Raw genomic sequence first — 21738 nt, forward strand, 5'->3', positions numbered from 1 at the left:
AGGAGGACAATAAAACCTACACATTTTCTGGTCCTAAGAGCAGAGTTCACTTCTACCTAAAAAGCAATGGTGTTGGTCTGTAAGACAAATTCCAAATCCAGAGTAGGGCAAAAGCTTTATAAGGACAAATCAAAATGTCAGAAAATAGCGAACAAGCTTTCAAGTTCACCAGAACATTTTTTCAGGTTAGATGTTAAGTAAAGTTGGAGTGGTTGGTAGAGGGTGGGGAAGCTGGCTTGGTCTTGAAGCCATAAACTCTGCATTGGTCAGTCTTAAGATGGTGTAGGAAGTGGTGGCAAACTAACATTGCAATCTTATACGTCTCTACTCAGAAATAAGCCCCACAGACATCAGTGGGATGTACTCCCAGGTAAGTCTGTATAGGATTGCAGCCTTAATTTTATTAGGCTCTCTTAGGTGCTATACAGGTTTCAAGTTACAGCTAGGGAATGCTGAGCAAAGAAACACACAATGGCTGATTCACCATTTTTGAAAATATAAGATCCAACAGTTACTCCGATCTGTCTCAAACCTTAGGTGAGACACAGGTTCATTGTTAAGTACAGAACAGATGTAAAGAGAAACATGGCAGGATTTTTATTAGCAAAGCTGAAGATTAATTTTAAGTAATACACTAGATTAAAAGGTCAACAGAAGCCAAATTGGGTAGCAGACATAGTGGTTGAAGGGAATATACCCTCAGAGACTAACAGCAGGTTTGCACGTCATGGCAGCAATTCCTGGGTTGTTTAATTGCGGAGATGAGTGAAGCACACAAACCACATGGGCAAGAGTGTTGGACTGGGAGCTGGGAGATCCGGGTTCTAGTCCCCACTCAGCCATGGAAGCTCACTGGGTGACTTTGGGCCAGTCACACACTCTCAGCCCAACCTACCTCACAGGGTTGTTGTTGTGAGGATAAAATGGAGAAGAGGAGGATAATGTAAGCCGCCTTGGGTTCCTTGCAAGAGGAAAAAAGGTGGGATATAAATGCAATAATAATAATAATTTGATTCACAACCAAGGAACACTCCATTCCTGGGTTGTTCCATAACGTGTGAACCCAGAAACTCTAGGTTGTTTATGGGTTAAACAATCCAGAGTTAACCCAACAATTGCCCAAGATTTGTTGTTGGGTTAACTCTGGGTTGTTTAACTCATAAATGACCCAGAGTTTTCAGATTCACATGTCATGGAACAACCCAGGAACACGGCAGTTGTTAATTAAAAGTGGAAACAACAAGCACATACCTTGCACGCTCCACTCGTCCCCGCAATTCCTGGGTTAAACAATCCAGGAATTGCTGCTGTGATGTGTGAACCCAATATAAAAGTCCCATCTTCAGGTGGTAGAAAACTCTCTTCCTCTAGTTTTAGGATCCCACTCTTCAAGAGCTCGATTCAGTAATTTAGCAAACTGACCTAGTTGGCCAAATGCAGTACCAATTGCAGGGATTGGGGAGCATACAGTTGGAGAATAGACTTAAATAATGTTCTTGCTAGTAAGTGGCAACCAGTGACTGCTTCCTTACCGAACTGCTAAAAAAATATTTGTCAATATTAAATTACATTTGCCAGAACCAAGGTCGTTGCAGACAAATGTCTTCTTCTTACCACTTCCTTTTTGACTAGCAATCCCTCATTCACTAACTTTTTATTGTTAATATGTACACGATGCTAAGAAAAAAATGGTAGAATGCCTACATTCTACAATCTTCTTTTAAAAATTCAAATTTTTAAAATACATTTTGACATGAAAAACAAACTTGGTTTCTTTACTATATATACACTTATAACCAATGGTGTCTTATCACAAATATAAAATTCCTCTCTCCCCCTCTCCAGCTTAGCATTTTGAAACAAAATATCTTACCTGGGATCCCTATTGTTAGTTATTAATTCAAGATTTAGAGCTGATGTTGAATCAATCATTGCTGTTTGCTCACTTCCATGGAAACGAATCTTAAGTGACTTAGGTGCATAAACTGAATTTTGAATGAACTCAACATACTTTAGCACAGCTGCAACAGCTGCCAGACAGTAATACCTATGAAATAAGACAAAATAAACAAAAATAAAATTTAAATAGCACTTATTATTGTACTGTGTCTTTGAAGACTTTTGGGTCTTCCAGCTTTGCAGGTAATACCACTGAAAATATTAGTAAGGGTGAGTTCATGTAGACCTTCCACAGACTACCCAAAAGCTGGTGTTATCATTTGGAAAGCGAATGTTCCTGTGCCCCTTTTTGAAAACTCGTGAACCACACAAAATATTTGCAGGACTGGCAGCTCCTATATAAATATGTCTGGCTGTTAAGATCTTCTACAGGGCTCACCCCTGGTTTCCTGCACCTTCAGAGATAAGATGGCTAGCTATCAGGGCCAGGCCTTCTTTGTGGCAGCACCATGTTTCTGGAACTCCTCAAATCAACTTGACTAGCATCTAGTCTGATGGTCTTTAGGTATCACATCAAAATATAATAGTTTACCATAATAGTTTACCCAGGTTTTTGGTAACATCTAAGCAACTGCTAAATGGGTTTGTTGATGCTCTGAATGTTAGTGTATGTGTCCTCTTTATTGTGTTTTATTACTTTTTAAAATAGATTCCATTTGCAATATTGTTTTAAATATATGTTGTAAGCTGCCTTGATAACTGAGATTGAAGGAGAGGGGTATAAATATTTTAAATTAGTTATTACTTTGCTTTGGGAAACATGGGTCTAAGGAAAAAAAATTAGACTTATAAGGTCACTGATTTGAACTGTAACAAAATTTGAAGATAATGATAGGTGAGGTCTGAAGAACACAAACCGTGTATAAACCAGAGCTGGAAAATTCTGCCATTTCTTCTACTTTTCTAACAAATACATCAGCCAGATAAATGTCTAGACCAGGAGAACTTATCTAGCTTACTTTACGAAACTCTTAAACCCTAAGAAACAAAATCTAATTAAAAATTGTTAACGCCAATATAAAAAAATAAGCAGATAGAAGGCTGGCAGGTGGGGGTAGGTTATCCAGTGTTTTGCAAAGGCATTCATATTTATTTGTCAGGCAGAAGATATAAAGCTCAGCATTCATACTGCAATTTTCCTAAATGCTCAGGGTATTTCACAGACATTTTACTAATACTTAAAACAGCCCTATAAAGAAGGCCTATATTATTATCCCCATATCATGGATGAGTGGTAGTAGTGTGAGGCTGAGAGATACTGGATTGCCTAAGATCACCCAGGAACTTATAACTAGGCGAGGACTTGAATTGGGGCCTTTCCAGCTTATTCTCAACCATGTTATATGCTCAGTGCAATGGGATCCTGACTCCCAGCAATTGTCCATTCTCTCAAGGCTATGGTGGTTGACTTTCAGCAACTCATATACAGGTTTGACACTTGATAGAGGGCTTTTACACCTCTCCATCTTCCATTATCTCCCCTCCTCCTGGCACCCACCCTTTCCTCCCTCTCCATCCTCTTCTAAGGTGTCAACAGCAACCTCAGGAGAGGACCCATCATGAAGATTTTGCAGCTGGGGGGAGGGGGGAAATCCAAGCGGGGATTTTCCCCTCTGAGGTTGTAGCTCTGTCTACACCTCAGAGGGGAAACTCTCCATTACCCTATGTCTCCTCTGACAATGTCTGGGAGCCATAGGATTGCTCTTTAAGGACACAATCCTATGCATGTTTAATCAGAAAAAAGACCTACAACTCCCAGCTTGGCTGGTTGGGGAATGCTGGGAATTGTAGGACTTTATTCTGTCTAAACATGCATAGAATTGCACCCTTAGGGAGCAATCCTATGGCCACTAGACACTGTCTAGAGGGCCATAGGATATGCTCATTTCTGGGAACCGACCTCATCTGCGCTGCCTCGGAGGCAGTGCAGAGAATCCCCGTCCTCCGCGCTCGTTAGAGGAGCACGAAGCAACTGAAAAGGAGCGTTCTGGGGGGCATTCTGGGTGCGGGGGTGGGAGAGCAGAGCTGCGTGTACGACACATCCAATGTGTTGTACGGCAGCTTCCTCTCCCGTTTGGCCCCCCCCCGCCGCTAGACACCTGAAAACGGCTGTCTAGTGAAAAATAGCAAGGCAGGAGAGGCGTGGAGGGAACGATCCCCCCCATGCCTCTCCTGCCTTGCTTTGGATAGGTGGTCGCCTCCGAGTTCAGAAGCGGATATCTTGATAAGATTGCACCCTTAGAGACTGAAACATCTTCTTTATGAAAAAAATGCTTGTGAGATTGTAGCTTTTTTGGGGGGGCAAAAAAGAACAATTAAACAAGGGTCTTTGTAAACATTTATAGAATCATGGATGTTGTGGACAAAGTGCAACTTTTTCTCTCTTCTCATATTAAGACTGGGGCCCAGCCAAATAAAACAATTGCCAGCAGATTTAGCATAGAAAAAAAGAATGCATGTGTTCAGAGAATACATAGCTAACATATAACTCATAACCACAAGAAGTGGTGGTTGCCACTAGCTTAGATAGCTTTTTAAAACACTTACATAAATTAATAGAGAACAGGCTTACTTCAAAAGCTATTAGGCATGATAATAAAATGTATTCTTCGTGTTAAAGGCAAAGAACATCTGATAACCAGATGATGGGGGGGTGCGGGAACAGAAGGGATGGTTCTTGACAAACTGGGCTGCTTCTGAGTGTTTTAGAAGCATCTGGTATGCCGCTGTTCAGAAGATGAATGCTGGATAAGATGGACCTTTGCCTGATCAACCAAAGCAATTCTTATGCATTGAGTAAAGAACAAGGAAAATCGCAGGTGGTACACCATCTGAAATAATATCCTTTTTGTAGATAAAGCTGTTGTGTTCGCCCGCTCTATAGAGATGACTTACAATCTCCCTGTGGACACATCTGGTTATATTCAAAAACCATCTGCCATAAATGAGGACATAATAAAGAAAATTAATAGTATTAGGCTCAGAGGTAAGACAGATGGAAACATAACTTAGTGCCCAAATGGGTTTTAGACCCCAAACAGAAAATCTGTAAATATTTTGACGTCTTTTAGAAATGTACTACATAGTTACGGAGAACAATGGATTTAGATGTGGTAAACTTCAGTTCATATTCAGCCATGCTGCTTATTGGGTGACTTTGGTTGCACCACTATTGATCAGCCTTGCTTACCTTGAAATGTTGTTAGGAGGCTAAAGTGACACTCTAAGGGCGCAATCCTGTGGCCACAAGACAGTATCTAAATGGCCATAGGATTTTTTGTTTTCTAGGAACCAAGCTCAGAGCCAGGACTCTGAGGTCAGTTCCCAGAAAACCAACTCCCCTCCCCCTCCCCTGCCCCCTCATAGGCAGCATGGTTTGTCCCCAGCTCTGTGCTCTTAAGAGCAGTGTGGAGCGGCTGAAAAGGGGGAGTTCCTGGGGGCGGAAGCACCATTACAACACTTCCTATGTGCCATCTGGCCTCCTCCGGTGGCACCCAGGCTAGACAGCCAAAACTGGCCGTCTAGCCACAAATGCAGGGTGGCTGGAGTGTGGCGGAGAAGATCCCCTCCACGCTCTGCCCATCCTTCATTGGATAGTCGGTTGCCTCCGAGTTTGGTGGCAGCCGGCTATCCCCATAGGACTGTGCCCTAAACTTCTTGAAGGAGGCTGTGATGGAAGTGAAATAAATAAATTCAAAGCAGATGCCTAAATTATGTTCAGAAAATGTGGATCTCAGTGCAGAAGCTTTTACAAAGGGTCCAGAGCTCCTTAGTTCAGAATGAAAGCTTTCTAAAAAGCAACAATTTGGAAACGTGAACCTGGCCTAGATACAACAGATAAAGACAGTTTTTCCATAGTCTTGAATGAATACATAATGTAAAATCAGTACTGGGCGGTGATTTAAACACAGTGCAACTAACTAAAGTGAAATGATTTAGGCAAAAAGTACTGAAGCTGAGCAGAACTTGGAAGCTACAGTTGAATTAAAATGTAGAAGAATAGGAACAGAAGACAGGTGAAGATGAACTGCTTAACCTGATCATTCTTTCAACAGAGGTAACAAATTCTGCATATACTCCCTCTACTGGAACAAAACGTCAGATGCACATATCAAACAGCAACATAACAGCACAACTTCGGAGTTATCAAGGAACTAAAGTGAAAGAACTACTGAGCATTAAATGACAGAAAGTTCTGTCTTGAAGACATTCTATTAAGGAAAACCACACTGAAACTAATGGTTATGTCAATGCTATTACAACAGCTTAATAAAAAGCTCACTCCCTGAGCCTAAATACGTTTTACCTGGAACCAACTCAGATTGCTTTAAATCAGACTTATTTAAATCATGCACCTTTGTTTAGCATCATAATGTATATATGTATATCTATATATCTACCAACAATTATTCAGAAGAAGGTTCTATTGAGCCAGCAAAACTTATTTTCAAGCTGGTGTATTCAGAATTGCAGATTAAGAATTTATTGTTGCTCTCTAATGATCAGATCTAAGAAATGTAAGGGGCAACAGCAGCAAAAGAAAACTCACTGGTCAACGAAACGTCAATTCGGAAAATGTCTACAGAACTGCTGGAAACAAACTGTGCCCCGGACCCATGGCTGGTGTAAAGGATAGGCATGCTTAGGTGCTGCTGAGGTCCCACACCCCAACAGGGGGCCACTGACAACAGCCACTTGGAGTTGTTCCTCCTCTTCACCATTGCAACCTGCTTGTTCACCTGCCTGTCACTCTGGCCCAGACAACAGTGCTAGTGAGAATGAGGAACAGCAGATACCACTCTCTACATGCTCACTGGCTCTCTGCCTGTCAAGCAAGCAAGTGGTAGCAATGATGAGAAAGAGGACGAGAAGCAATAGCAGCTGGTAAAAATGGTGGTAAGTAGACTCACTGAGGGAAGGGGCTCTCAAAAGGGGTGTCTTGTCAAGGGCTCTCAAAAACCTGGAGCTGGCACTGCCTGAACCAAAACCTCTTCAGCAAGTGCAATATGCTTTTGTTGGTGCAAGGCAGCCCAATTACTGCTGATTCCCCCCTCCCACTGGATTCCTCCATGCCATATCCCACACCTTGGACTTCCACTCATGCTTCTTTGGACCTGAACCAATAAAAATAGTCAGTTATCCAACATTTGGGGTCAAAATCAAATATCTATTATCAACAGTGTTTATACACCTTAGTATTAGGTTTTAAATAATATCTCTATTAATGTATACAAGCTGTAGGTCATTACACTTTAAAATACTTAGATCAGTGATTGTAAATAATACCTTACAGACAGATCACCAGGCTACTCACAGTGTGGTGCACAAAGGCAAACTAGTAATTTTTATTACATACATACTTGGACTGAACTTCCATTAGAACAGTGCTGAATTCAGGTGTACATAGTTGTTCAATATATTCCAAGCCTTTCGTTTCATTGAAATATTTTCTTTGGACTGTTGTAAAAGCCACATTCTGGAAAACAAGACAGTATTATAGAAACCTGTTCCAATGTGCTTCCAGTGTTCTAAAATAATTAATAAGAGAAGGTTTTCCAGTAGTAAGTTATTTAGGCTAAAGTACTGGTAGAAGTTCCAAGGTGTGAATATCTGCATTTTGCTATGGGTGTGATTCAGAGGCACAAGTATGCAGTGAGTTAACCAAGGTTATTTTAAGCATTTCCCATCACCAGCTTCCTGCAGCAGAGCCACAAACTGCTGCTTAAACTCCCATGAATTTAAAAAGCAGTTTATATCACTGGTGCAAATGTTCCTGAAGGAATCCTGCCTTAGGTATACGCAGTTATCTTGTTCATAGCTCCCTGACAAATCCCAAACTGCTTTTTAGGAAATATATTCATGCAATGTTTTACCTTAATATATTCTTGAACAGAGTAAAAAATAACTCATGCAGAATTTATCTCACTTAGACAACTATCCCTGGTTTCCTTTGCACTTCCTGATTTCTTTGTAGAAAATGCTATATACTTCATTAAAAGATTACTAACCTTCCCTTCACTTAGTCTGAAGAAATGTAATGGAATACTTCCCCCATTGCAACTACCATTCCTTTTCCAATCTAAGCTTTTATTTTCTTTATAAGAAAAATAATGCTGATTTTGTGCATATTTACCTAACTACTTCTGCAGCAAGCATCAGAAACAGACACCTCACTTTTTTAAAGTTTCTGAGACAGAAGAACATTTCTGGCTGCTTTTCTACACCATCAAAACATCTCTACATTTAGTGCATCTTGGCCTCTATATACCAACAGCATACAGCTATCTGTACCAATTTTCAGGGTTGGTTTGTTTTTTTAAATAGCCCAACCAAAACAGCAGTTCACAATCCTTTGAGAAGTGCACATGCATGAGAAATGCACAAGGGGATGTTATTCCAAGACATTAAGGAATAATCAGAGAAATGTTAAGTTAATACAGGTGACTATTAAGAAGTAGAAGAGACCCTGACAGCTATTAGAAAAGACCCTACTTCAATTCAGGCATCATGTCAAACTATGTTTTGTGAAACTTAGTAACAGTTTGGTGCAATGTCTGAAATTACACAACATGCTTCGCAATGGGCTTGCATTAGTTTGACATGATTTGTGGCGGCCAGAATAATAACATGGTCCAGAAGGTCTGAGCATATAACACCAATTCTGGCCCACCTGCACTGGCTGCCTGTTATGTTTCCAAGCGCAATTCAAGGTGCTAGTTTTAACGTATAAAGCCTTACATGGCTCGGGATACGCTGCAATAGCTGGTGGAGCACTTCTCCTGACATGAACCTACCCAGACACTACGGTCAACATCAGAAGCCTTCCTCTGAGTGCCTCTTCCAAGGGAAGCTCAGAAGGTGGCAAGGAGGGTCTTCTCAGTGGTGATCTCCTGATAATGGAATGCTATCCCCACTGAGGTCTACCTGGAGCCAATACAGTCATCTTTTCCAGGCCAAGTTAAGACTGTCCTCTACTCCCAAGCATTTGACAGCGTATTATGGGGCATTCATGTCAACTGTTTTTATCAGGTCCAGTATCTTATTGCAACTGCTTTAGCTGTTTACCTTGTTTTAAATTTTATGTGTTAAAGATTTTATATTATGTTTTTATTATCTTGTATTTGTGGTTTGAAGTTTTTGTGAACTGTCCAAAGAGCTCTGGCTGTTTAGAAATGAAATGAAATAAATAAATAATAAACTATGGTTAATGCAAAATATGGTTTGCATATCATTTGAATTGAGCCACTGGTACAGATATACTGCAAGCTTCAAGGGAGCTTAAGCAGCACTTTGAGTCAGTTGTTGATAGAGAAACGTTTAAAACAGAGTAGGCTGACTGCAGACTTTGTCGTCTAATACTTTTCAACTAGAATCTTCATTGTCCATCAACATGCAGGATATTTTAACAGTAAGACATAACAAATTTATGTTAAGCAATTCTGAGTATGAATTCCTCCTGAAAAATATAAGAAGTGCCCTTCTAGTTCAGACCAAAGTCCACCTAGTCCAGCATTCTTTGCAAGAATCACAACAACCAACAGGTGCTTAGTGCTCCATTAGAATTTGACCAACGGTCCATAGTCTATCTTATACTTGCTCTGAAATCACTGTACTATGGGCATGCATTTCTGGATGGTGCCCAATGTACTTACCTACTGAATAGACTACTGAGAAAATTGAGTATGTGTTTCAGCCAATGCATATAGTTCAAGCAACAACTTGACATGTGCCAGTTCTAAATATTGTAAATAACTCAAATACCTTAAGGTGCTAATGCTAACAAACACCTATGAGGGTAGAATCATGCACCTATTATTATGGAAGACCTTCTAATCTACTAAAGCCAAACATAATCTCTTTCCTAACATTATGAAAGTGTCAACAGCATGTAAGTTCTTTTCTTATGAAGTTCTTAACAGGGATTTAATCTTATTTCTATTCACAGAGATCAATGGTATACTCCTATGCATGTCTACTCAGAAATAAATCTAGATGTTTCTTCTTTAGGAAATTAATATATGACTATAATATGTTTGATGAATTGCATATGGCAAATAATGTTAAATAATGTTCTTAAAATATTAAATAGTTTTCCTTAAGTTTACCTTGAAATTTTCTGTTATCAAGCTGAACAATTTTGTTGCATTTCCTGTATCACATGCAGTATTTGACATTATTATTTCTAAAGGCGTTAAAATTCTGAGTTTGGTGATAACCTAGAAGATGTGAAATACTATTTAATAAAAAAAAATTTATTCAAGCAGTTTTTAAAAGCACATCAAGTAGTAGTAGTAGTAGTTATTACCATGACCATCATCTATTTATATCAGGGGGGAACCTCTTTCAGCCCAAGGGCCAAATTCAATTTCAGAGAAGCTCTTAGGGGCTGCATTCCAGTGGTGGATGAGGCCAGAGGTAAAGGAGGAGGGGCTAAAGGCAAAAAAGGTGAGGCCAAAATACGAAAATGACTATTATATTGTAGCTTAAAGTAACTAAGCCTTAGGAAAAGCATTTCAACCTTTTAGAATGGGGAAAAACTGCACAAAAGCCAGGAAGCCACCACACAATGAATGGTTGGGGCAAAGGGGGTAGGGCCAGGAGAAGCCCCGAGGGCTGGTCTGAGGCACCAGGAAGGTTGTATTTGGCACCAGGCTTGAGGTTCCCCAGGGCCACGGTGGCTTAGTGGTTAAGATGCTGAATTGCAGACCGGAAGGTCAGCAGGACAGCAGTTCGAGACCTGAGTGCTGCGTGACGGAGTGAGCTCCCGTCTTCAGTCCCAGCTTCTGCCAACCTAGCAGTTCGAAAGCAAGAAATTGCAAGTAGATAAATAGGTACCGCCTCGGTGGGAAAGGTAATAGTGTTCCGTGCACCTCGGTGTTCAGTCATGCCGGCCACATGACCAGCGCTTTGGACAGCGCTGGCTCTTCGGCTTAGAAATGGAGATGAGCACCACACCCTAGCGTCGGACACGACTGGTTGGGGACACCTTGACCTTTTTTACCTTGAGGTTCCCCACCCCTGATTTCTATTATATCTGATTTCTGTAATACTTCACAGTGTAACTACAACAAGGCGGATCACTGTGCCTAGAAATTTACAATCTAAGATTTTACAGCAGGGAGACAACAGAGGGAGAGCACAAAGATTGAGATGAGGATAAACAGAGACAGAATATAGATTCAGTTCATTTACACCTACTTAAGCTGCATTCCAGTGGGGGATGAGAAATAAAGGATCATCCCAAGGCTTCACAGAAAATGTTCCATGCATGAATTGAGGGAGGGAGGGAGTTGTTTGAGGGAGTAGGAGTTCTTGAAATGGCTGAGGGTGGCGGAGTGAAAGTCATGGCAAGTGAGTATTGAGATAGTAGAGTAGAGAACTAAGAGGCAGCAAGGCCCTGGGACTGCAGAGCAGAAAAGAAGCACATTCTGACCTCTTCCATTGGCCAGGGTACTTCCTACATCCCAGAAAGAACATCACAGCAAGGGGAAGACTAGCCAAGTCATCCACCTGCTGGAGAAGGAGAAGCTGTAGGGAGCTTGCTTGCCCATTCCCAGAAAGAACATTCTGCTCCAACTGCCAGCTGCCCTAGGATTGCAGAAGTGATGGGAAGCACACTTTGGCCTCTACCACCAGCCAGAGGAACAAGGGCTGCTGGGTCACTTGCAGCACCACTATCCAAGCAGGACCACCAGCAAGGGAAAATCAGACTGGCCCCTAGTTAATATAAATGTCTACTTACAACTCGCCACTTTGTTTCGGCATTGTCTAATTGATTTGCCTCCTATGCCTCTTCCATCCACTTCCCTTCCGTATCTTCCCCTTTTAGTTGGTAAGCCTGAGGGTACGGCCCCTCTCTCTCTTTAACTGATGTGGGCTGTTTTGGAGATAATAGTTATTATCTTCAAAGCAGCTCTGAAAAGCAGGATAAAAATACAGGGTGATATCAAATTGTTGTCCCTCCACAGATCTGTCAGTGGAATGGGGATGATTTTCAGCTCCACCACGCTCTTCCAAAATCTGCTTCAGAAGGTTGAGGGTCTTTCAGAACAGTGTGGGAGGTATTGCACAGTGCAGAGAATCGCTGAAATCACCCCATCCCCATTCCACTGGCAAATGCCTTCTCTCAGCGGAGGGCCATGAACTGGATACCACTTATAAAAATTTTTAAAAGGCTAGAGGGTTTGGAAGGTAGGATCAATGATTTTGTGCAGGACTGAGAGTGGATAACATTAATATAGAGATTTAAGGAGTAATCCACTATTATTTATTTAATTATTACATTTATATCCCATCTTTCTTCGGTTGTGGAACTCAAAGTGGCTACATGGGATTCCCAGGTGGTCTCCCCTCCAAGCACTAACCAGACCCAGACCTGCTTAGCTTCAGCAAAGTGGCTGCCTCATGTGCCTTTAGACCATTCCCTGGGACCAATATGGTCAATATGGGTTATAGGAGTTAATTGATATAGGCAGCATAAGTTGGTGTTACCAGCCACATATTAAAATATTAATCATAAACCAAAGCCGATGACGTGCCACTTATTATTGTCCATCTATTTTAATTTTAATTTATTTTTCATCATAAATCTAAGATCACAAGTGCTGACAGTGCAAGAAAATGCATACTGTCATTTCTGCTGGTTAGATAAAATATAAGGATAAACTTAATATAACAAAAATATAATTAAAAACCTAGCCAATCTGAAGAGGTCTGATAATTTTTACCCTTAATTCCTTACCCTATCAGTGGGGAACTTCTGGCCTGTGGGCAGGATCTGGCCTGCCACGTCTCCTCATCTAGCCTACCAAGGCCTCACCCCTCAGAGAAGGGTGGTAGAGAGGAAAACTGCTCACTCAGGAGCCGCCATATAAAGGTGCTTACTGTGTCCTGAAGCAGTAGTTGCTGAAGGAGCAGCTCCCTCTTCACCACCGTTTGGTTGTTTCCTAAATAGCTGAGCAGTGGGGGAAGATTGCCCTGTTCAGCTATTCAAGAAACAGCTGAACAAAGACAGAGAGAGCTACTCTGGCGGTTCCCAAAGAATCCTTCTCCATGTAGTAAGGTAGAGGCTCCCCTTTCTCAGTGCATGGAGATAGAACACAGCCAGCTAGCAATGCAGGAATAGAGCAATCTCTTCCCAAATTGCAGCTTGCATGGATTCCTCCGCCCCCAACCCCCGTGCTACCCAGCTCAGCTGATATGTGTGTATGTGGATGTGTGCGCGAGAGACAGCAAGAGAGAGAGAGAGAGACCACGCAAGCAAACGTGATGGACCAGTCCACTAGCAGCTCTAAACCTGCCCACTTTGAGCTCCAGCCCCACCCATTGCTGGCATGTGTTTCCAACAAAACAGGTTTCCAGAGGTAATGTGGCCCTTGGGCCAAAAAAGATTCTCCAGCTCTGCCTTACTGTCTTCGGCCTACATATGAACTTTTTACCATGAAACATTTATACGTAAGATTTTAAAAAGTGTATATTTATGCATTGAATATACTTTTACCCTGCTTTTCCAGTCAGGGAGGTACAAAGTACCATTTTGTGCACAGGACACACAATTTTTATTGATTTCAATGGAGTACAGTAAGAAAATATATCCAGGTTTACCTTGGCATATGTTGTATTGTCTGCAAACTGAGATAGCACAATTTCTGGATTTTTTAGGTCAATACTTGCCATTCCCACTTCACCTCTGGCAAGACCTCTTCCTTCTATTACAGCCACAATAACAGATGCAACACTATGAACGGAAACTGCTGAAGATGACGTAACTGTAAAACAGTCAGATACATTTAGAATCCAATCTAATCTACCAAGTTCTGCTCTGATGCAAACCCTGCAAACAGTTTGTTCATGGTAACTCATACTGATGTTTAAAATATGTGAGTGTCCCAGGTATACAAGAATTTTGAAAAATACAAAATTTATACTGGAAAATATTACCTATCAAGTTGCTTTGATCTGGAGATCAGTGCAAACTTTACAAATGTATGAAAACCAAATCACTCTGAATCAAGATAAGCATACACATAATATTTAATTAGGCATATATACTGTATAAACTATTGTTTTTAGAGTTAATCGTCATTCCACACAAAGTTAAGCATTCATTGATTTCAGTGGGAGAGATTTAAGCTTATGCTTAACCTTCTGATAAAACACAGTACAACTTAACTTCTGCTGAACTGTGCGCCATAATTTTTAAAAGTCAGAAGAACTTTCTGATAAAGTTTCAATATTACTTACATAAAACAGTGTCTAGTTTTCTATTATATCCAAAGGCCTATTCAATAATGCCAACATGTTTTGTTTTATCTTATAGTAAGAATGTTTCATCTGTATTTTAAAAGAGTAAACAAAAGCCTTGAATGTGCTTCAATGCACATGTGGGTTCTCAAACATGAGGACGTCACATCCCTTTCATTACAACAGAGGGGAAGTTCTACATGCATATGGTGATATGTCCTCTGCACTGAGTTACATCTTCAACAATCTTTTTTCATTTCTCAGTCAAGTCACTATCCTGGCAGTCAACATCTGCAGCAATGTCAACTTTCCCTTTTCTTCATGCATCAGAATCGCATACAGTATAGCAGGTTAAAACTTGACTATAGTAATATTGCCATTATTTACACATCTAGTGCATTCAGCTGGAGATCTCCGATACCCCAGCAGCTGTCATGAACCATCCCACACACTACACATAGTTAAACTATGGAATTCACTTCCACGGGATGTGGCAATGGCCACCAACTTAGATGGCCTTAATGTGGATTAGACAAATTCATGAAAAATAAGTCTACAATGGCCTGCTAGTCCTGATGGCTATATACTACCTTCAGGATTGGAGGCAGGATGCCTCTGAATTCCAGTTGCTGGGAAACAACAGTGGGAGAGGGCTATTGCCCTCGTATCCTACTTGTGGGCTTCCCATGGGCATCTGGTTGGCCACTGTGGGAAACAGAATGGTATATTAGATAGGCCTGTTAGATAGACCTGGGCAACTGAATCAACCATCACCATCATGCTTTTTCCTCCCTCGCTCCCTCCGTCTGTCCCAATCCCTTTCCTTATATCTCATGTCTTTTTAGATTGTAAGCCTGATAGCAGGGACTGCCTAGTTATTGATTCTTGTAAGTCGCTCTGGGAGCCTTTTGACTGAAAAGCTGGATTCAAATTCTTTGAATGAATGAATGAATGAATGAATGAATACTCCCTCTGATACTGGAGGTAATATATAGCCATTGCTGGATGTAGGAGGCTGCTAGGCGAGGGGAGAATTATCCAAATCCTGTAGAAGATTTATCTTTTGCTTGTTTAGCTTATGGAAGGGTAATCCACACATCCTTGCTGGATTAGTCTGCTACAGTTTAGCATTAAATTAATTTGTCTAGAGATAATTATATATTTCATTATGTGACAATGGGAAACCTTTAGAAGCCAAAAATGTAGACTAATTTCAAAGAAATATGTTTAATTTGAAAATGGAATTGACACAAATTATAACTACAACAACATAAATATAAAAATGTAATCATACCTCTTTTCAAAATTATATATTTGAAAGGATTGTAAAAATCCTTTCTTAGAAACACTGGCTTGCATCCCAAGCACAGGACTTTCTGCCCTCCTCTTCCCTGTTTTAACCCCTCACGCCTTCTGAAAAGCTAATCCTGAGGATTGGAGGAATGGTGTGGGATATAGCTCAGGGGACTGCAGATTAAGGGCAGAACTATGGATCAACAATACCTTCTTGCTTATGCTAAGCACCTTTGGATCCAAGCCTTTTTATATACTAACCAATGGTGAAGGCATTCAAAATTCAACACTTCTTGTTTTCCAGTGGCTAATAATTACATTTATTTTTACATTTCATTGGAACTGTTTAGCTTGACAAAACATTATAGTTTTAAACTGCAATTTTTGTTGAGGTTGTTTAATACTAAGTCAGGTTTGCTAGCTGTTTAACTTTTAAAAAACAGTTCTAATATAATTTTACACTGCCCTCTACTGTCCACTTGAACTTTACCAATGGTAGAAACAAGAAGATACAGAATGAAACTCCATGTAAACTTTTAATAACTCTGGCGTAATATTTGCAAACTATTCCCAAAATTATGAATATCTGCCTCAATAACTGTTTGACATAACTCAAGGAACCAGGACATGCAATAGAGGAATATATCAGTTCTCTGAGAAAAAGAAGGACTTTCTAACAGAAATCTATAAACTCTTCAGGGATTTATTAAATTATTTAATTACATGAATATATACAATGTTCCCCATTTCCAAGACTTCCCATACATATCAGATTTTTCCTTCTCATGTTACCTTTTCACTGTGGGAGCAGCTGCATTATTGCCCTTCCTGTACCCTGAAAGTAAAATCAGAAGGCTTTTGGCCATCTGGGAGCCCATGCCAGTGTTGCGCAAATACTGTGTGACCAGTATTGATTTTTTGTTGCACACAAATGTAAGTTTGTTGTGTAATTTATTAATCATGGAAACACACAATACATCTCCAAGCCTGCCCTAATCGGGTAAATACTGAGAGTAACATATTTTAATGCTTTGCAACAGAATTTGTGAAAATTCTTAAAATCTTTGTGCACAACCATCACTGTTGTATATGCAGTCTGACACCTGATCAAACCAAATGTAGGATTGGATCCAGACTTAGTCATACTTAGAGAAGGCCCACTGAAATCAATGGGACTTTAGTTAATCATACCTTAAGTATGGTTAAGACTGGATCCAACCCAGAGAGTCCAAGTATTTTTCTATATAATATCAATACACTTAAAAAAAAATTACAGTAGGTCTACTCTACCTGAATATCCCATGAAAGGAGTCCAGTTTCTACATCCTGCTCTACTAGATGAGAGAGGTGTTTTCCGCACCCGAGCAATATTTAGACCTCTGGTTGAAGATGGGCTGGTCAAATTCACTGTGCTAATGTTTTCTGCATAAGAACTCTTGTCTCCAAAGTATGAATCTATTAAATATTTTTAAAAGATCATCTTAAAGTGATATTTATATATAGTGACAGCAATGTTCACTTTCCAAATGCTCAGAACTGGAACAGTATCTAGTAATAACCATCTTGTTTCTCTTGTAAGCAATGAGTTGGATTCAGAATAAGTTAATCATGCTTTACAAAGCAATCCTGGGGTGGGGTGGGGTGGGGGGAGTCAGGGCAAGGGGGGAGAGTCCAAGAGTCTAAGACTTACTGGGCTTGTGCCGGGGAGTGGGATGGTGGTGGTTTTGCTTTTAACCTTTTTTCCCCTTTTCACTTGCTGGTTTTGAATTACCTTCAATTGCCTTGCTTTGAGATCTTTTATATGTAAGTAGTATAAAACTCCAAAAATTTCTGAAGTAATGCCTGCTCTCCAAGAAGAATGCATGTCTTGTTTGAATGTTGCAGTGCAACCGCAAAGAATGACCGGGGTGTGGGTGCATTGTGAAGGGAAGGACCATTATTGTAATGTGTGTAATAATTTAGCAAAGTCTTAATCCTGTGCATGTTTACTCAGAAGTAACCCGTTACTGTATTTAAGTGGACATAGCACAATCCTATACATGTCTATTCAGAGGTAAGTTCCACTGAGTTCAGTGGAGCTCCAGGTAGGTGGGGATAAGACTCCAGCTTTAGCATGGATTAGGGGAGGATAATGGGATATAGTTGACTTTGTCAGGATTTAAGCACATTGAACTGGTGTTGTAAATGGTTCAATACATGCCCCAAAACTAGTTATCACATTTTGTTTTTATACACTTTTGGAGAATCTAGGTCCCCCTCTCCCCAACTGAATGACATTATAAGTACCTTTGAACTTCTTTTGTAGTCTGTGTTCATAAATGATTAGTTAATGTAGGATAGAATGCAGTGAAGAGCCATTTTGACAATGTAATTTCTATCTAATATAATTTGTACATTCCCATTTACTGATGCAGGAAAAGCAAAATAACTCAGGAAAATGCTCGTTCCAGGATATGCAAGTCAAGATCCAAATTCAATATGCTACTGCTGTTCACTGAGAAATTCAAACTGTGAGTTCTGTGAAGACCCAGGGTATTATGTGGTGGAGAAGAGCCAGAAGGAACTTAACAAAATGAGGGACTGTGGGACAGCTTTGATGAGTTCAGCCAAATCAAGAGTTGTAGGCGAAGAGGTCACAGAAGAGGCACGGCTTAGGGTGAGAAATTCCCATTAGTATAGGTTAGGCTGCAATCCCACTTACCGGGGAGTAAGTCCCATTAATAGGACTTCCTTCTGAGTAGATATGTATAGGATTGCACTGTTAATGCTGATGACTAACATAGCAATCATTATGAGCAGGGTTTTAAACGTTCAAAACCTGAGCGTATTGCGTGTTTTTCCACACATCCCGCCGACGAGGGATGTGTGAGGCCCTAGTCAGGCAGCACCCACCTTCCAACCCTCTTGGGAGGAAAGCCGCGGTGAGGCCGCCGCTGGCGCCGCTGCCTTTCTGAGGGCGACGGGGCTCGTCGTTCGAGGAGGACGGCGGGCCTCCGCTTCCCGGCGCCTGTGGCAGACCGAACTGGTAACGAGGCCGGGGCTCCGCACAAGATGAAGAGCAGCAGCGACTCGAGCAAGAGCTGGAGGCGGCTGAACCCTCCTCCATTAAGAGGCTTGTTCGAAGCCGCCCTCTCCGAAGCCAGCAAGAGCCGCCGTTCAGCCTTCGCTCTCTGACACTTCTCCAGAAGGAGACTCCGACGCGGTAGAATGGACTGTCCCATTTCAGCCAGCACGTGCGAGATGCACTTTTGAATGCTCTCCCCCTCCAAGTAAAACAAAACAAAAACCTGCACATCGAGGACAAAAGTTCTCACCGAGCTCACTCAGGTTTCCTCGCCCCACATGGGCAGCATTAAAAAAAAAAAAAAGGACACCCCCCCCTGCAGTCTTAACTGGTACAGTCCATTCTGTCACTTCTGGGCTCTACAAGGCGTCAGGGGATGGCACCATCGGTTGTGGAGAATGTAGCACCCCGGGGTGCACTGGCTTCGACTACTAACCCAGCTGCAGCTGATGTGCAGCAGCAGCTTTCAGCCTTTCCCCAAACTGGTGCCCTCTAGATGTGCTACACTACAGCTCCCATCATTCCCATTTGCCATACTGGCTGGGAATGATGGACGTTGCAGTTACTAGAAGGTTGGGCACAGCAACACTGCTTCCTCCCCACCAGACACAATAGGGCGGGAAGCACAGGGCAGCTTCTGCTCGCTTGCCCGGCCGTTAAAGTAGATGAGGGAATGGTGGCTGTCTCCTTGTAGGCAACTTGTGGGCCTCCAGAGGTTGTTGGACCGCAACTCCCATCATGCCTCACCATTGGCTATGCTGGGAATTGCAGTCCAGCAACATGCGGAGGGCCACAAGTTACCCAACGCTGTTGTAGAACCTGAGATCTGAGCCAAAAGATGCAGCCACTTTTATGCCCATTTGTTTTGGAAGAAACTCACCCGTTCCCACCTGTTTTTAGCCAATGAATGAAGTCAGGGCCAGGTCTGCCTATCTCAGCAGAACTTGTGCCCAGGTGTTGCTGCTGCTCAAACACCAGATTGACCTATTCTCTGATGCTATCAGGGCTTTTATAAAATGTGCATCCAGACACAAATGCAAAGTTGCTGTTCCAAAGGAACATTTGTGCAGTTCAAAATTCAAGTCATGTAAGCGGTATTATTGGCTGATGTAAAAACTGGCTGATAAGTGTGAAAAGTGAGAAGTCCAGGCTCTTCTAGAATTCTAAACTGTGATCAAGCATTCCCATTTCTCCTCCCCTTGCCAAAGACACTCTGCATGGACTCCACTGCTATTTTCCAGAGTGTGTTCACCAATGTTCCCAAGAAGAAAGACATAATTCTAGAACATGGGGACCCGTTTTCTGACAACTCATGTGAAGTTATCAATGTTATAAGAGCAGGGATGCCAAAAAATGACTTCAACGTACATTCAGAGGCTGTCCTCACAGGAGCACCTCGGGACTTCATGGAGACCATGGCTTCCTGGGAGCTGCACCATATTCCAACTGGGCCTACCCATGTAGCCGGTCATGCGCTAGACCTTGTGTTTGTTTCTGAAGAAGTGGGGAGTGATCTGAAGCCAACACCCCCTTGTCATGGTCAGATCACTATCTGGTGATGTTAGACTTCTCAGTTCCACAACCCCTCCGCAGGGGTGGAGGACCCATTAAAATGGTCCGCCCCAGGCGTCTCATGGATCCAAATGGATTCCTGAACGTGCTTGGGGATTCTCTGGAGCATGCCAACAGCCACTCGGTCAAGATCCTGGTGGGTGGCTGGAATGCTGCAATCACTGGGGCATTAGATTGGGTGGCTCTGAAACACCCTCTCCCCCTGAACAGGACTCAGACTGCACCATGGTTTAATCCGCAGTTACGAGCTCCGAAACAGGAGGTGAGACGGCTAGAGCTCTGGTGGCGGAAGTCTCGCTCCGAAGACAATCAGACACGGGCTAGAGCTGTATCTTCAGCCTATCACGTGGGAGTGAAGGCAGCAAAAAAGGAATATTATGCTGCCTCTATCACGTCTGCAGAGTGCCGTCCCAGGAGGCTGTTCCAAGTGGTCCGGAGCTTGGTCAGTCCAGTGGCTCTGGAACTGCTGGAGAATTCTAAGGCCTCCTGTGAGGCTTTAGCAAGGCACTTTGCAGATAAAATTGATCGGATTAGGAGTGTTATTCCGTGTGCTGTGGATACAGTTAGTGAGTAAGAGGCAGCCTGTGTCAAACCAGTTTTGTGGGATCGGTTCTAGCTTCTTCCTTCTGATAAGTGGACAAGGTGCTTTCATCTGTAAGGCCAACCACCTGCTTACTTGATCCTTGCCCATCTTGGCTCATTATGGGCTGCAGAGAGAGACTGGGTGAGGTGATCAGGGCAGTGGTGAACGCCTCCCTTGACGAGGGAGTGATGCCATCAGCCCTCAAGAAGGCAGTGATAAGACCGCTCTTAAAGAAGCTCTCCTTGGATCCCCAAGTTCTGAACAACTTTTGCCCAGTCTCAAATCTGCCATTTTTGGGCAATGTGATTGAGCGGGTGGTGGCGATGCAGTTGCAGGCACCCTTGGAAGAAGCCGATTATCTAGACCCATTTCAGTCGGGCTTCAGGCCTGGGCATAGGACAGAAACGGCTTTGGTCACCTTGGTGGATGATATGAGGGCTCTGGATAGGGGCGAATGCTCCTTCCTTGTTCTCCTCGACCTCTCAACGGCTTTTGGTACCATTGACTACGGTATCCTCCTGGACTGCCTGGAGGGGTTGGGCACTGGAGACACCGTATTGTGGTGGTTCTGGTCCTTCCTCTCCGGCAGGTACCAGAGGGTAGCACTGGGAGAGGAGGTTTCAGACCCATAGCCGCTCACTTGTGGAGTGCCACAGGGTTCCATCCTCTCCCCGATGCTATTTAACATCTATGTTAAGCCTCTGGGGGCTATCATCAGGAGGTTTGGGGTGCGGTGTCATCAATATGTGGATGACAAGCAGCTCTACCTCTTGTTCAAATCTTCACCAAGGTTGGCCGTAGAATCCCTGTCCACATGTCTGGAGATGGTGAGTGGCTGGATGGGAAGGAATAAGCTGAAGCTAAACCCTGACAAGACTGAGGTACTTTTGGTGGGAGACAAGAGGAGGCTGGGGGATGTTGACCTGGTGTTGAATGGGGTATGGCTACCCTTGAAAGACCAGGTCCGCAGCCTGGAGGTCATTTTGGACTCGTCACGTAGCCTATCACGGGGACGTTTTTTTTT

General features: G+C 42.3%; 1 protein-coding gene across 1 annotated transcript in view; it reads right to left on the reverse strand.

The window, feature by feature from the left end:
• Nucleotides 1-18662, reverse strand: part of MSH4 (mutS homolog 4) — a 67244-nt gene extending 48582 nt beyond the window's left edge. The window contains exons 1-6 of the mRNA XM_084848232.1: nt 18388-18662; nt 16786-16950; nt 13564-13727; nt 10065-10175; nt 7320-7435; nt 1874-2047 (exon numbers count right to left, since the gene is read on the reverse strand). Of these exons, the coding sequence (XP_084704358.1) occupies nt 1874-2047; nt 7320-7435; nt 10065-10175; nt 13564-13727; nt 16786-16950; nt 18388-18601 (944 nt within the window). The 5' untranslated portion in view covers nt 18602-18662. The remainder of the gene's footprint in view (nt 1-1873; nt 2048-7319; nt 7436-10064; nt 10176-13563; nt 13728-16785; nt 16951-18387) is intronic.
• Between the last annotated feature and the right edge of the window lie 3076 nt (nt 18663-21738).

Source organism: Heloderma suspectum, chromosome 4, assembly GCF_057233095.1.
Source record: "Heloderma suspectum isolate Gila_16-S chromosome 4, 16-S_ref, whole genome shotgun sequence".
In the NCBI taxonomy this organism is placed as follows: Eukaryota; Metazoa; Chordata; class Lepidosauria; order Squamata; family Helodermatidae; genus Heloderma; species Heloderma suspectum.